The sequence below is a fragment of the Amblyomma mixtum genome, chromosome 2, assembly GCF_055824585.1.
Source record: "Amblyomma mixtum isolate Tamu chromosome 2, ASM5582458v1, whole genome shotgun sequence".
Taxonomy (NCBI): domain Eukaryota; kingdom Metazoa; phylum Arthropoda; class Arachnida; order Ixodida; family Ixodidae; genus Amblyomma; species Amblyomma mixtum.
The window spans coordinates 61,069,780-61,086,318 of record NC_143013.1 but is presented as its reverse complement, the minus strand read 5'-3'; the positions used below and the strand labels follow the sequence as shown (position 1 = coordinate 61,086,318).

At 48.1% G+C, this 16,539-nt stretch overlaps 1 protein-coding gene across 2 annotated transcripts in view; it reads left to right on the top strand.

Annotated features, from left to right (window-relative positions):
• The window catches only part of LOC149359509 (sodium-coupled monocarboxylate transporter 2-like), a 38,104-nt gene extending 22,787 nt beyond the window's left edge, over window positions 1-15,317 (top strand). For both annotated transcript variants that reach the window (XM_089571709.1, XM_089571710.1), the window contains exons 9-18: window positions 1,228-1,368; window positions 2,680-2,809; window positions 4,164-4,252; window positions 5,099-5,208; window positions 8,620-8,687; window positions 9,163-9,249; window positions 9,741-9,907; window positions 11,592-11,689; window positions 13,696-13,811; window positions 15,059-15,317. In XM_089571709.1, coding sequence (XP_089427835.1) covers window positions 1,228-1,368; window positions 2,680-2,809; window positions 4,164-4,252; window positions 5,099-5,208; window positions 8,620-8,687; window positions 9,163-9,249; window positions 9,741-9,907; window positions 11,592-11,689; window positions 13,696-13,811; window positions 15,059-15,145 — 1,093 coding nt within the window. In that variant the 3' untranslated portion in view covers window positions 15,146-15,317. The remainder of the gene's footprint in view (window positions 1-1,227; window positions 1,369-2,679; window positions 2,810-4,163; window positions 4,253-5,098; window positions 5,209-8,619; window positions 8,688-9,162; window positions 9,250-9,740; window positions 9,908-11,591; window positions 11,690-13,695; window positions 13,812-15,058) is intronic.
• The last annotated feature ends 1,222 nt before the right edge of the window (window positions 15,318-16,539 follow it).

The window sequence follows — 16,539 nt, the reverse complement described above, 5'->3', positions numbered from 1 at the left end:
ACTCGAAGTGTGGAGTTTAGAAGAAAAAAAAAAAAGGTCTTTGCAGCTGATTGAATATATATTCGCTGAGCTCGCTCCAATGCACTATAATTCATAAAACCAAGGAAAGGTTGCCGACACACGGGTACAGGGAATAGAGATTCTATTAGTGCTTTCGGCTGCGGTGATAGCCTAGGCACTCAATGGGAGCCTAGGCTATCACCGCAGCCGAACAAGCCTCGTGTTGAACTGCACCACACTCATCAGGCTTCTCGCTGTTGTTGTTGTTGTTGTTGTTGTTGTTGTTGCCTTGGTGGCATGGCACATACCCACGACGGGGGATTGGCCAGGGTTCAGTGAGGAGAGCCCAAAGAAGGCAAATTGGTACCAAGCTAATGGATTACCTTTTGGGGCCAAGCTAATGATTAACTTTGGGTACGTATTGCGAGGAATTAAAGATGGAATTATGGATAGCTGTTGTTGTCTTCTCGCGCTGTTGTTGTCTTCTCGCGCTGTGCACCGCAGAGCGTCATCTTCATCAATTTCCATCTGCTCCATCCCGCGCGCGCTCATCGTCGTCTTCTAAGTTGCAGAAATCCGTGCTTTCGCACTGATTTGAAAGTTTTAAACATTCTCTGTAGTTTTTGTAGCCTGCCGCCAGCCCCCCTCCCTTTACATGTCACTCAGTTCTCCTTGAATCCAAATGGCAGTGATGTAAAAACAAAAACAAATGCTCGGCCATGACAGCTACCCATTTGCAGTAAAATAGACGAACATATTTACCACAACCTTGCCCATCCCTTAAAAAAATTTAAATTTAGACAGTCCATAGACTGTCCATAGACTTTTGTATATGAAGTCTAAGACTATCTATACAGAAAAGTCTATAGGCAATACAAATACTCTAGACAGTCTATAGATAGTCTATAGATTTATGTCCATACATTTTTGGTAGACTTTTATCTATAGACTATGAACAGGCAAAAATAAATATCTATAGGAAGGCAACAATGTTAAAGAAGGGTACAGACTGTCTATAGACCATTTTTATAAGAGAGGGCTCCTTTTTTTGGTTCAAGTAAGCTAAACACGGTATAGCGCCCTCATAGAAACGCAACCAAAATGTTAGCGACTGTATGACGAATGAGCACCGACACCCAAGCAGGTCGATAAGCTGCGACAAGCCAGCCCGCAACGCTACCGCTCGGCACAGCTGGAACTGAGCAGGGCGGTGGGACGTGTGCGCAGCTGGAGCCCGAGCCCGTACGAGACGTTCACCTCGTGGGTGGTGCTGCTGTCGTGGTCGGTGCGCTGGTGCTCGGTGTACTGCGCCAGCCAGACGCAGATGCAGCGAATCGCCAGCCTCCCATCGGCCGCACAGGCGCGTCGGTGAGTTGGCAGCTGGCACTGGCCAGGCTTTGTAAGCTAGGGGGTATTGGCTGCATTCGAGATCTCATTGCATTCTGTCATCCTTGAACGCCCGGGTGGAAACACGCGAGCTTCCTCAACTCCAGATTCTTCGGGACAAAAACCGACACCAAACAATGAAGCATAAACGGCTAAGGGGGACGCACCCTGGATTGAATGAAAAAAGGCGCTCTCAAAAACACACAGACAAGCAAAACGACTCACTCACAACACGTTCTTTGCGCATCTGTCACTTTCTGCGTGCTTGTCTTAATGAGCAGTTCTTGTAGCGAGAGCTACACTACGCCAGCTCTTCGAGCCTTCAGCGTGGCACCCCTTGAGCTCCGTAGCGGCGCCGTGGCCTTGAGCCGGTTGGTCACGTGGTGCAGAGCAGCTGCTGCTGCCAGCGAACCCGAGCTGCAACAGCAGTGCGCATGCGCCGTGTCGAGGGGGGGGAGGGGTGAGTGGAGAGGGGGAGATGTGTCGTAGCTGTATAAGTAGGAGGCTCGGAGGAGCTCTCGCGTCATCATCATCATTTATTTACCCTTAAGGGCCCCTGGGGGCATTACATAAGGGGGGGGGGGGGGCGAACAGTAATCAAGTCACAAAGAACAAAGTTGGAACATAAACTTAGACACATGTAGATACAGCTGTGAACACTTCAAAAGAAAAACAGGCGAGTAAGTAGGTAAACACAAGAAAAAGAAAGAAACAAAAAGAAAAAAAGAAAAAGGGCCTTCAACAGGAATCATTTGGGGAATAAATCAATTAACATCTGTTTAAATTTTAGGGAATTAACTTCATTCACAACACTGTCTGGAAGGACATTCCACTCGGCTATGGCAGCTGGCAAGAACGAGGAATTGAACGCATTGGTTGAACCATGAATGCGTCACTTCAGGTTTGACCAGAGCTAAACCACAGCAAAATTTTTGTCGTCCAAACCATATCCGACCAGCTATAGCCCTGATATTAGGACTTTTAAACGTCCTCTTTCAACAACCAGCTGCGCTATCAAGGCTAAAACGTTGCGAATGCGCCTCATTCGTGGTACTCAACATCCGCACATATTTCATTCGCGCGCACGCACGTGTGTGTATGCGTGTGTGTCTGGGCGTGTGTCTGGGCATGTGCATGTTCGTGCATGCGTGTGTGTGCGTAAATTGCATGTTTTGAGGCACAAAAGCGACAAAGTGGCATACGACAAAGTACGGTGTATTATACTAAATATGTTTGCCGTCTTTTTCTCTCTTTCTCTCTCTCTCTCTCTACATATGCTGGCACCCATGCAAGCGCCGTGTTGTTCAACCTGCCGGCCGCGGCAGTCACGACGCTGCTTCCCGTCCTGTCCGGTCTCGCGCTGGTCGCAGTCTACAAGGACTGCGACCCGAGGCTCACCGGAGACATCAAGAAGCCGGACGAGGTATACGCCTCCACCTATACCTATGCGAGCAGGCTCGATCCCTTTGGAGGGCACGTCTATATCCGCAAGCGCCGTAGTGCCTTTTCGGGAGACTACGTTGTTGGCTACTCATCATGCAAAACATGCAGTCTTGAGTTGTTATTAACAAATGCATGGTGCGCACTGCCACATCTTCGACAGATATTTACTAAGCGCGTAGACAAAATATAGTTAACGATGCAATGCTGTTTTTCGCTGAGTCAGTAGTTAGTGCCTTGGTCTACTAGTCATCTTCTGCGTCAGCAGAAATATCGCGTCACATATGGCGTCACCAGAGCTGCTTCTGCGCGCTGCTGATAACAAGGGTTACCTGCTCACCGTTGGATTTCTCTAAGTGCACCTACGTAGCTGCGATCTTTTTATCGTTCTTTCCCTTTCTGGCTTCCTTGATTGCTTTCCTCACGGCGTCCACTCAGAGCGAGACAGCTTCCGGGCCTTTGATTTCTTTACAACCCTCCTCCCTCTCCTGCTGTTCTTCTTAGACTTTTTTTTATTTCTGCGCAACTAGCAGTATGTCGTCAAGTACTGCGAATTGACAATTTTTCGCCAGTTCAGTATGTGGCGAATCCGGATAAAGTTGCAGTTCAAGAATACTTCCTGAGCACTGCATTTCTAAAAGCAGACGCGGCAGAGCCCTTAGTTCTTCCCTCTTCTTCAGGTCTGCAAGCTTCACTGGCGCTGTAAATTCTACGTCTCATGCTACATAGCGTCCCAGACACGCGGAAGCCAGCTTAGCAGGAGCTATAGGCGCTAAACAAGAAGAAAACACACTGGTAACTGTTCCTAGAGAAGACATTTTTGGAAGTAATTCGAGCACCTGACGACTTCTGCAGCCTAGAACAGAACCTAAATATCCCTGATATAAATTGAGGACAGCCCGGTGAGCTATGGAAAGAAAAATCATAGGTGCAACGTTGCGACATGAACAGGGCAGAGTGAGTCAGGGAACAAACTCAAGTTAATGATATCCTGGAGGAAATCAAGAAGAAATGGGCTTAGGAAGGGGGGGGGGGGGGGGGGGGGCAAGGCGAGGTAACGGATGACTTTTGATAGTAGCGGAATAGATATGAAGAGAAGCTAAGCGTTAAAGGGAGCGGCTGAAAGTTACGTGGGCGGATGATATTAGGAAGTTTGCGAGGATATGGTGGCCACAGCTGGCACCGGGCAATGTTCATTGGCGAGATATGAAAGAGGCCTCTGTCCTGCAATGGGCGTAGTTAGGCTAATGGTGTGGTGATGATGATGATTGTGAAGATTATTAAGACACAACAACAATGACCAGTTACACCGCATATTCGTTGCTAAATCTGTGCAGCTTATGCCTTACGTCGTTCAAGACCTGCTGGGAAAATACCCTGGCCTGTCCGGACTTCTGGTGGCGTCCGTCTTTAGTGGCTCCCTGAGGTGAGTTCATAAAGGTGAATCCAACGTTCGGCCACGAAAAACCAACTTCTTCAGCGCCCAAAAATGTTGCCATTTACTAGAATAAGGTTAGACAGGATGAAGTTTCCTCCAAAGGATTTTTCTGCATAAGTTATCTGGAATTTCTTTGGATACCTGGTTCTCCTGTAGTACCACTCAGCATCGCTCGGAGAATCTACTATGCCAGTGCCAATGTCAGAGACATGCAACATCATTTCAAGCTGAAAAAAATATGCAAAGAGCTGCCCTCATAAATTATGATGAGAGCAGAAGTAGCTATTTGCAGCATTCAACCAAACCAGCTTTGAACTCAAGCGAATCAATTTGGCCCCTCGGTACACGGTTCCAGTATATTGTCGTGTTTGTCTTCTCTCATTCCTTGATTTATTTCCTTCATTTTACAAAAACCTTTCATCTCATAACAAAGTTCTCACTTAGCACGGAGTGCTTCAACTAAGCATGACAAAACAACAAACGTGCTGTTTATTCTTACTATAAAAAATTAAAGCCCAAACCGTTTTCGTAATGAGGACGCCATGATTAAAAATTTCAGCGCTTAAATAATGCAAGAAACGGGTAAACCTAGATGCCTACTGACGCAGTTTACCACTATTTCGCCAATAATTCTGTCAGCGCGTCATGTGTGAGATCTCTGTTGTCTTGCTAGCTATTTCACTGCTTAATTTACATTATTGCTCTTTGACGTCTCTATGGACTTGCGTCATTTCGGCCGATTCGTACTGGGTTTGCCAATTTCCTATTTCGCTGCTAGCAGAGATGTTCGATGACTCGTCGTTGAGCGAACTCGGCCCTTTCCCCCATTCGCAGCACCCTCTCGTCGGGCTTCAATTCCATGGCAGCGGTCACGTGGGACGACCTGATCCGGCCCCGGGTGAAGCTGAACGAGGCCCAGTCCATCGCGCTGCTCAAGTGCGTCGGTGCGTTCATTCCAGGCAGCAAAGGCGCAGACCGCGTGCGCGCAAATAGAAGCCCGCACCCGCTTCCCCCCGTGACAATGCCACCACATGGCAGGCAGTTCCACCACCGGACACAATCTACCGTCCGTACTCTTGCTGTCGTTCAGCTTAGGCCACGCGTAACAAGAACATATCGTAATTTAAGCACGCGCCGAGATGCCGCGCGACGGTGTCACTGACGATGAGGAACCATTTAAAGGTGCACTGAAGAGGAATCTGAACTCGCCTTTTTGCCGCGGGAACTAGATCTACATGTTCCCAGCATTCTTAGAAACTGCGCTTTATTGCCCTGTGCGGCCGATTTCCCTAATTAAATCGGATTAACGTCCGGCTCCTGCCTTTTTTGTTTTAATTTCCCGCAGACGGTGGCAGGAGTCGACCAACGCATGGAGTGCCTTTCAGGCAGTCCTGTGGTGGCTTTGCTTTCGCTTGTATTTTGCTTTTTTTAGGCTTCCGTGAATAAATAGATTTAGTCAGAGACTACACAACTGCAAATTAGGCCCACGGAAATAAAAATACGCGTGGACTCTTTGCTTTCGCCGGTCACTACGTATCACTCCGCCGATGGCAGTGCGGCAAGCCGCCACAGGACTATAGTAGGATACAACTTAAAAAAACAGCAGTTGCTAACACTGGGCCGCGGTTCGCGGCGTCTTGTATTACTTCGCTGCCCAATCGCAACTGTAAACAAAATCAGCTTTTTAATGTTTGACTGTATCAGACAGTCCATGTATAAGAATTCTAGAGCTCATAATTTTTTTGTTGTGATAAAACTTCTTGTTTACGTAACAAAAAACGTTTAAGCAGCGGACTATGTTTTTGTCGTGGAGGAATACTGTGCGCGGAGGCTGAATGTGGGCGGAGCTTCACTGCAGACTTAAGTTGTATCCGACTATAGCTGAAAGGTTGGTCGACTCCTCCTACCGTCTGCGGGGAATTAAAAAAAAAAAAGGCGGGAGCCGGACGTTGATCCGATTCAAATTACGGAAATCGGCCGCACAGGGCAATAATTCGAAGTTTCTAAGAACGTTCGGAACGTGTAGATAGAGTTCCAGCGGTAAAAATACGAGTTCAGATTCCTCTTCAGTGCACTTTTAAAGCCCCTCAACAGACTAAAAGTAACGACATAACGACATCTCGTCCTTCCTCATCCTATGCCGGCGCTCCTTCTCTCGGCTTCTCTCGGGCGCCGACGGTGGCAGCACCTAGGCCAGGTGAAGCTAGCAGACGCTCCCAACGCTCGCCCTCTGGCGCGCAGTAGACCGCGCGCGGGTTTTCTGCCTTGGCTTCGCTCGAAATGAGATCATGGCATGGGAGACTAAAAAATTAGTTACTCAGATAACTGCCCCCAGCAGCGTTGGATTCATTTATCGAAACTTTTTGTGCTGCGATCGATCTGATTCGGTGCAAGCGGTGGAGGTGACGTGCACGGCCGAGAATATCCTGAGTGCTGTTTCGAAAAGCTCGCGCTTTGGCGAGCAGTGGACCGCGCGCTCAAATCAATCGTTTGCATTTTCTGCCTTCAATTCAGCCACAATGCGATCATGGTATGGGATTTAAAAAAATGGCCTGGCTTAGCTTATGGTTAAGCCTAGGATGCGAAGCATACCGCCGGCGGAGGCTGCGCGTCCGCAAGCGAGCGCACGAGTTGAGCCCCAGCTTTCACAGCTGTCGTGACGTCATATCACGTGGTGCGCCGATGTAGGTCAAGTGGTAGCTACGCGGCCGCCCGCGGCGCAGCAAGGAAGAGCTCGGTTGTGCGGCTAGTATGCTTCGCATAAAAAATATAGGAATTATCAAACAACTGCCCCGACCTATGCTGCACTGCTTTATCAGAACTTTTTTGTGCTGTGATCGCTTCGATTGCGTTGCACACGGTGGAAATATTATGTGTGAGCTAGCTCGCGGCACAGCAGTGAGCAACCTCGGAATGTTGTTTTTCGATCGGCGTCTTTTGCCCAATCTCAAAAATTAACTCCGGCGATAGGAAGTTGTGCGACATACGACTAGACACTCGGCCTGGGCTTTATATGAATAGATGGCGGTGTAATGCTGTCATAATATATTCTTCTCTCAAAAGCGCGTTTGCTCGGGCAATCGGCTGTGAGTAGGCGCCTACTCATCTCAGTTTTAATTTTTTTTTTTTAGTGCAGGAAAGCTTAGCGATTATTTCGGAGTTACATATATCTCGGACGCCCCGCAGGCTAACGTTAAAAGGAACCGCCTGACGGTAGTCCCTTATGGTTTGTTTGTAAGTACCTAGGTGAATACGATGCTCTAGTTGCGCACTGTAACACAGTTGTGAACATAAGAATTTTGACGTAAGGTTAATTGTTTGGGTTGAGTAACAGCAATCAAAAAAGGCTTTTAACCGCAGCATCACGCGCAGCTATATATATAGCGCTGCACGACTCACTAGAATGTTGTTTGTTTAAGTGATTGTCATCTTGGGTCAGCATGTGCAATAATGGCTTATAAGAGGACACTGTCTTCAATCGTGCAATTGCCATGCATAATGAGCGGCAGTCTGGACTTCAAAAGTTCATTAATCGCTTTCGGTCGAAGCAGCGCGAAAAAAAGTCGAGCTGAAAAACAAAAACTCGAATCACTCAGTCCTGCTACAAGCTAAACGTTGTTCGTTTAGGAAGTTGCTTCACGCGAAAACTTAAAACACAAAAAAAATGTATGCAAATATGTTTGACGGAGGTCCTCGCATGCATTCTCAAGTATTATACACGCAGATATATCGAGTATTCAAGCGACAGTTCGGTTACTATGCTATAAGCACAGTAACTACCGATTTTGGTATGAACCCTGCGAGAACAAATACGGTCAGCAGTGCTCGCAGCATGAATGCTAGTCCTGCACCACGAGCAGCATGAACAGCGGGGGCTTCAACAGCGAAAACCGCCCCTTTGGTATCGAGTTCGTGAGCTAAGGAGTCCAACTGCAACAGAACAAAGCGTCTGGCTCACATAGCGGAGGTGGCGTTTGGGCTTCTCCTAAATTGTTGCCTTCCTACATGACATAGCGTTTTACTGCATATCTGACGTTACCGCTAACAAACGCAATAAGCTGCAGGCAGTCTATTACTCCGTGTTTGGAGATATATCTCAGTGCTTCACGGAGCACACGGGAAGCCGCTGCATCCATATCAGTGTCACTCAATGAAGAAAAGTTAATCATCCGAGCTCTGCTTCTAGCACGGCACTCCACAGCAAAGCTGTCTTGTGGTGCTGCCAGGGCTCGGGAATTCTTGAGTTTAGGGCAAACCCAAGCCATATCCTGCTGCCGACCCCCCCCCCCCCCCCCCCCCCATTTCGATTCTTTCTGACCTGTGTCCTGACGGTGATCCCGACTTTTCCACGGCAGGCACAGCCTACGGTTTCCTCTCCATAGCCGTGGCGTTCCTGGTCGGCTCGCTCAAGTCCATGATGCAGGTAGGGAGTCCATCGATCGTCTTAGTCGCTCAGGAGCTTTATTTTTTATTCGTATTTAGAAACCACGTGTCTCCCAGAACACCTTGTGACTTTAGTTATGACGAGAGCAATACACTGAGAGTTCGCTGCACAATGCTCTCCTTTCGCAGGGAACGTGGAATTGGTGAACTGAGCATTAAAGAAGCTCCTAAAATAATAATGTCAGAAGCCACGCAGGCAGACCAAATTATTGTGTAATTACATAAGAAAACATCCAGCGCATCCATCAACTTATTTTCCGCTATCCAACATCGCATGGTAGAATAGTTTTCAACCCACTAGTGTAAAATGTGTGTGCGAAGGGAGGGGGGTGGGGGGTGGAGTGGCATTGTATTCCTAGATGTGCTTATATACTATATGTGAAAAAGAGGACGTTCAACTGGTTGCATAAACGCCAGTCGGAAATTAGAGCTTGTGTTTACTGCATGTTCCACAGGCTTCCACTAGTCTCTTGGGGGTCACCTCCGGTCCTTTGCTGGCCATCTTCCTCCTCGGAGTCCTGGCTCCCTGCTGCAAGAAAACGGTAAGCTCTGACTGCACTCTTTGCAGGAGGAACATTCCAGAGGAAAAGAACCGTGGCATACCCAAAATGAGCTCTGATAGCAAATCAGCATTAGTACAGGCAAACGGGCTGGTGCTAAAGTAGTGGTGTCCTCACTATGCTGTTTTGCTTCATCAAATGCGCAGTACGAACCGGTTTATCAACTTGAAAGTTTCAGCAGATGACTTTTAGCTACATCGGCGCGCTCCGACATCGAATTGGGGGCCGGGTCTTCAAGCAAGCCTGACCTCGCATCTCATAAGTTGTGCATAACGGAGCTAACCTGAAGCTGTAGTAATAGCTGTTAGTAATAAGCAAAGCAAAACAAAATTTTCTCTGCAACTGAAACAATTCTAAGAAAAAATGCCGAAAATCTCCTATGCGTTTCTTGGTTCCAGTGACTGTTGGCTCGTGTGACACAGAAATGCGCTCGTAATAAGAGCTCTATGGGGCTCGTTTTTTTTCCTTTGAAGGGCGCCCTTGCTGGGATGCTAGCCGGTCTGTTCGTTGCTTCTTGGCTCGTGGTGGGGTCGATCGTGTACCCGCGTCCCATAGACCAGCTGCCCACGTCCACGGCTGCATGCGTCGGCTTCAACCAGACACTGACGATGGGCTCGTTCGAGCCGGCCCAAACTCCCAGGTACGTACGCACCAGGGACTTGTCCTCGTCAATAGAGGTTTCAAGAAAAAAAAAAAGAACAGTGCATTGGTATGGCAGACACCATTGTTTTGTTTCCTATTAGCCTACACCTAATTTATACATGTGTTGGAACTAACCTAAGAGGCTTGAGGAAGGTAATTTCCTTACTATGCAGAGTGATAAGCCATGTCATCATCATCATCATCCTGACTACGCCTACTGCAGGGCGAAGGCTTCTCCCATGCCTCTTCAACTCACCCTGTCCTTCGCCAGTTGCGGCCACCGTATTCCCGCAAATTTCTTAATTTCATCTGCCCACCTAACTTTCTGCCGCCCCCTGCCGCGCTTGCCTTCTCTTGGAATCTACTCCGTTACCCTGCAATTCAGATTTCTTTTTTAGAGCATCGTAACAAGCGATCTCTGTGTCGCCATTTTGCTCGCTAACTGGAGCGTTGTGTAGATGGTAGCGTGAGCGTTCCGAACATGTCAGCAGCGGCCCTAAGACTGCATGTTTTGGCCTCTCTGCGACCCGCCGCGAATGGCTATGTGGTTATGTATGGCGTGTCGGTGCTGATCCCGACGGAGTTTATGCAAAAACAAAAGGACACCTAATTACCCTGCATTCTAAACACGAATGAGCCTACACGCCGCCGCGGTGGCTCAGTGGTTATGGTGCTCGGCTGCTGACCCGAAAGACGCGGGTTCGATCCCGGCTGCGGCGGCTAGAATTTCTTTGGAGGAGAAATTCTAGAGGCCCGTGTACTGTGCGATGGCAGTGCACGTTAAAGAACCCCAGGTGGTCGAAATTTCCGGTGCCCTCCACTACGGCGTCCCTCATAGCCTGAGTCGCTTTGGGACGTTAAACCCCATAAACCAAACCAAACCGAATGAGCCTACACGTATATGGGTGTAAAAAGTGAGTAAGCTGTCCTCTGGGGCACTCTCTTTTAGGGGCAGGGTGTGTTGCTCATGGCCTGGGGTAGATTTCCATCCCTAAAATACGAAATAATTATGATTGAGAACGGAAACAAATTCCACGTTCAAAAAATGCAAAGTCCTGGCAGTTACGAAGGTTTTCAATTAGGTTTAAACCTCCTCTATTTGCTAACCTCGAGATTTCCGGTGCTGCGTTTAAAAGCCTTGCTAACTGCATCAGATTACTATGCTTCGCAGTTGAAATATTGCCAAGTGACCGAAATCTACCCTGCGACTTAGGCAGCAAACCCTGTCCCTAAAAGGGAGTGCCCCGGAACTCCCATATAGGCTTATTCGAGTTTGGAGTGACATACGTGTTGGCAGCATTAAAATCTGCTGATGCCTTTACTGGAAGTAACGTTATTTGCGCTCTGGTGACACCACTTCTCTCCAGCTGAGGAGAAATTTTATGACCAACGACACATTTCTTTTTTTCGTTGAGGCTTTTACTGGTATAGCACTAAAATGCCCCGGAGCTATGCGATGCGAACGCATGCACGTTAAAGAACCCCAGGTCCCCCCCCCCCCCCCCCCTTTCAACCCTACTGTCACGGCACGGTTCAAGAGTCCACCGTGACTGCTACAATTAGTTCTTTCCTCTCCTTAGTCGGTGAAATAACTCACGTATTTACTCTGCAGACTAGAGTTCGCGAGCATGTAACGCTGATAACTCTGATTATCGCGTGTCTACTTTTCCCCTCATGTCCAGCGGCATGAACCGCTTCTACCACGTGTCGTTCATGTGGACCCACTTCGTCGGCTTCGCTACTTCGATTCTGACGTCACTGGTCGTCAGCCTCATATTCGGTAAGTCTCATTTATAAATTAACAACTTTTAAGTTATTCTGCGTTTCAGTGGCGCTTTTCGTACAGAAATATTTGCATAGAATATCAAGTGCCGCCTGCCACAGCAAAAATCGAAACGACAGGGCGCATGCTCGGAATTACACGTCGTCATGGTTGAGCGGAGCCGACAATAGACGTGCCTGAGACGTATGCGGGGCTAGATAGCATAACTCTAGTTAATTCATTGTTTTAGTTTCTTTATTATCATTTTATTTCCCGTTGCAGTGGTGAAAGGGAGAGAAAGGCAGTGGAATTTGTGGAATCCGCCCGCGCGTTTCAAACAGCACCGACTTATGGACACTTAGTAGAACATTCTGGAACGGGAAACAAGCAAACATGTAACAAGTACGCTTATAGTGTCTGTTCTTCACACCTGGATTGACAAGAGTGGATAGTTTACTGCAGTATAGCTTAGGATATGAATCCCCGCCCGTACACCTGACGGATAACCATCAGAAATAGCGTACTGAACCGGAAGTTTGCATCGACAGTATGCTTTACTGTTTAAGAATGAATAGCTACCAGCATGTGACCCATACAGGCAGCTATCCGTTCTCATAGACTACGTATTATCTGCATAACTTCTTAAACAGCCGCCGCAGGGGCTCAGTGTGTATGGCGCTTGGCTGCTGACCCGTAAGACGAAGTTACAGCTGCCGCGGCGGTCGAATTTCAGTGGAGGCGAAATTCTAGAGGCCCGTGTACTGTGCGATGTCAGTGCACGTTAAAGAGCACCAGGTGGTCGAAATTTCCGGAGCCCTTCACTACGGCGTCTCTCATAGCCAGGGTCGCTTTGGGTCGTTAAAACCTATAAGCCAACCAATCCCAACTTCTTAATATTCCACATTTCGACATAATCTTTCCATGTGCTGTTTCCCGGCCGCGGCGGTCGAATTTCGACGGAGGCGAAATTCTAGAGGCCCGTGTACTGTGCGGTGCCAGTGCACGTTAAAGAACCCCAGGTAGTCGAAATTTCCGGAGCCCTTCACTAAGGCGTCCCTCATGGCCTGAGTCGCTTTGGGATGTTAAACCCCCATAAACCAAAACAAAAACGACGTGTAGTTCAAAGGTTCATATAGCATTCAGTGTATCTGTTCTTAATATTTTCTTACTCAGGTGTACGGGACTTCAACCGAAACAGGTCGTTCTATACACACGCGGGCGCACGCACATACGCATTCACACGCACACATGATGGCATACGTAATGACAGCAGTACTGTCACTTGGTGGTGACCACACCGTGGACAACGGACGGGCAAACTGAAGCTCTGAAACGAATTCTTTATAGGGCTGACTAGCGCCCACAAAGAACTGAACTCGGCTGCGACCGTGCTCAGCGGTCGTCGAATAACAGAATAACCGCCGCTCTCGGCCACGAGGTAACGGGCGCCAATCCCCTACTATAATCTCGAAAAAAAAAAATACGGAGGGCACTTAAGACTACTTCTGTGCTTTCAAGGCGACAGCAATAATCTTTTAGTTTACATTTTTTCCGCCCTTTCTAATAACACACCTACTCATTAGCATACACTCGTGAGCCTACGAATACACTATAGGTTCACATTTATTCGCCAAGAAGGAACGTGGTTTTGTGGTCTGTTGGTTGCGTGCTTGCCCTAGCAACTGAAGGTCCTCGGTTTAATTCCCTGCGCCTTCGGAAGAAATTTTTGTATTTTGCTGATGACGTCATTGGTGGTTTTCTGGACCACTTTTCCTTGACGCCAAGGAAACAAGAACACATTGCAGGGCTTCGCGCCAGCATGAATTGCTGCTCTGAAAGTTCGACTTCGATAAGGGGTCGGAGTAATGGGACACGGGGTGGTATTAGCAGGGCATGCGTATCTCTGATTGATTGATTGATTGATTGATTGATTGATTGATTGATTGATTGATTGATTGATTGATTGGTAGATTGATCGATCGATCGATTTCAGTTTCTTACGGTCTTTCTTGTTCTGCGTACAGAGAGGGGCAGCACTGAAGAAGTCGATGCCAAGTATCTTTCGCCCCTGGTGAAACGATTCAGCAGCAAACAAAGGACGAAAGAGGCGCAAATTCAGGTTTTATGGGTGCCTGAAAAGGTGAGTGCGATTCGATTTCTGCTCCCGCTGCTGGTGCGCGCAGCCAGTATTTTGAAAATGGCTACAACAGGAAAAAGAATACTCGGAGCTAGCGCGGCTCTTGAAAGTGTTGCCACGAACTGACTGTTCTTGGGACGGCGAAATGCGTGCCTTCTTTTATGCACATGGCTAAAATGCGATTCGCTGAAATGGTGTCAGGGTCTGACAGGTCACGTAGTCGAGTATCACTTGCTTTGCTGAACCTTGTTCCAAAATGCGCAAGAATTTCGCGCGCCTCATTTAAATCCTCAATATGTTCGCTCACCCAACTCCTGGCATAATATGTGCACCTCCAACCACACTGTCCTGAGGCAGGCTTGTGCTCGCTGTTCCCCCACTCATGCCGCAGCTGCCTTATACTGTTACACTCTACGCAGACGCGCCTCCCAATTCTCCTTTTTTGTTTTGAACTGGGGTCTTTGCGGCTACCTTCAGTTTTTCTTTTTAGGGAAAGATGTTATTAACATTAACGCGCCGCTGGAAAGGAGGCTATTAGTATACGCCGTGAGTGCTTTCGGTTAGAGCAGGCTTTACAAAATCTATCATGGCAAAATAAAAATAGTGAAATTTATTTGCTTCTCTCGCTTTTAATGTTCAATTTGACCATTGCTGGAAAATCAGTGGAGTGAAATTCAAGACTACCGCATTTCAAAGCGCATTCTTTACACTTATTATCAACGACTGGAACCGATCGGCTTAACACGTCGAGACACAATGTTCCGGGCTCTACATTTCTTTGACAGTATACAGTTGTCCTTTTTTTGTGTTTGCTAACAATGTGCGTTGTTTTTATTTTTCTCTTTTGTTTCATTATTGCATTAGCCTGTAACATTACTCGTGCACTACACCCCCCCACCCCCACCCCCCACGCCTACCCTTTTCACCCTGCATGTACGAATAAGAAGATAACATCTATCTCCAGACGAACCACAGCACTTTGCACTCCTCCGGAAGCCCCGGACAACTGGGCTCAGTCTTACGCACATTGGTATGGGTGGGTTGTGACCACGTCGACGTTTAATGGGTCACATGAATTGTGACCCTTGATTGTGACGGCATCACATATGAAGATCACATAATCTATGGATCACGTGACCATGCTATGCGATGACGTCATTTCATGCGGCTGCAAGTGTTAACCTTTTTTTGACTTCGGCACAACGGTAGTCTACTGCATCCTGTATTTCCTGCATGTCTTTCCTCCTCAGGTCAAGGCTTCGTCCGTGGAGCTGAAAAGACTAGTGGACGCTGACCCGGAGAGGCAACCGTCACAGACGCCACGTGATGACTCATGAGTGCCGCATATACACACTCGCAGCGAACGACACTACGCCTCTCCCTACCATTGCTGGTGCAGCGTAGGCTGCCAAATAGGTCACCTTTGTGTACATATATACATATTTGTCTATACCTGAATAGATACATCAGTGAACCAGCGTTTCTGGTCCCGAATAAACCCTCTACAAAGGAGGAACCGCGGGACAGCCTCAGCTTTTTTAACGATACAACGGATTTTGCACGTTTACACCAGTGCCAAGCCTAGAAGAGGCACGCACAATTTAAAACTTTCCCGCTGCTCGAGCACTTAACCTGAGAATTGCAGACGCACTACTGCTCATCTGATCACGCGGGCTGTACATGCTGCACGTAAGAACGGGTGAATTCATTCAGGGGTGCCGTAGTGAAGGGCTCCGGAGAGACAATAAACTTTATTAGCTGATTGGGAAGGGAGGAGCCCCTCATAACGCAGCAGGTGAACCCCGCCGGATGGCGAGCCTATGCGCCTCGGCGACCCAGTCAGCCCGTCGGAGAAGCCGAACCAGATGGCCCTGCATCGAGCTGCGCAGCGCGGTCTCCCACTGCTCCCACAGGGCAGGCCCACATGATGTGGGATAGGGTAGCGTGCCCACCGCAGAGATCTGCAGTTGGGATAGTGGAGAGTGGGTTAGATATGCGAGAACTGCGGGATTTTATGGGATCATTAACGTGCACTGCACAGCACGCGGCCACCGAAAACCGTGGCGACCAAGCGGCGAAGAATGGGTAGTTGCTTTCTTTACTTTGCTTTTAGTAGCGGCGAAACGACTGCAGGCAGCTTCGGGACGACCTCGTCCATCTTGCGACGCCACACCCCCCATCTATCAACGAATTTCATCTCATAACTCGCGTCTCTACCACTTCTGTCTGGTTTCGTCTTGTACAGCCCCCTTCCCTTTACGCTAACCTGGAACACACTTTTCATCTGTCCCGTAGCCATTCAGTACCCCCATTATCCTAACCCTCCCACCGTGTCTTGGAGTGCCTGGCCGCTGTCCTACGCACTGAAGGATCAACTGGCCTAGGTCCGACAGGTCGCCGACCTCCTTGGCGCTCAATTTTGCAGCAAATAAAGTTAGTTATTCTACGATATAAACTTTCTCACATTTTTGCACATGTACACACAAAACAGCAGCAAATTCATGCTGGCCCTTGGCGATTTGTTCGGCCTCTAAACAAGCAGTATATACTACACATCAGATAAGTCCCTAGACAAGCAAAGCGGATCCAGGGACTCTTAACTTTACACAGATACACCCTTAGATGTCAAATATGTATAATTGGAATAAGTGTATAAAGTGACAGCAGAGGCCAACGGGCGTATGGTGATGCGTGGAATCGTGAAATGCCTTTAGTTATCTTAGCTTGAACT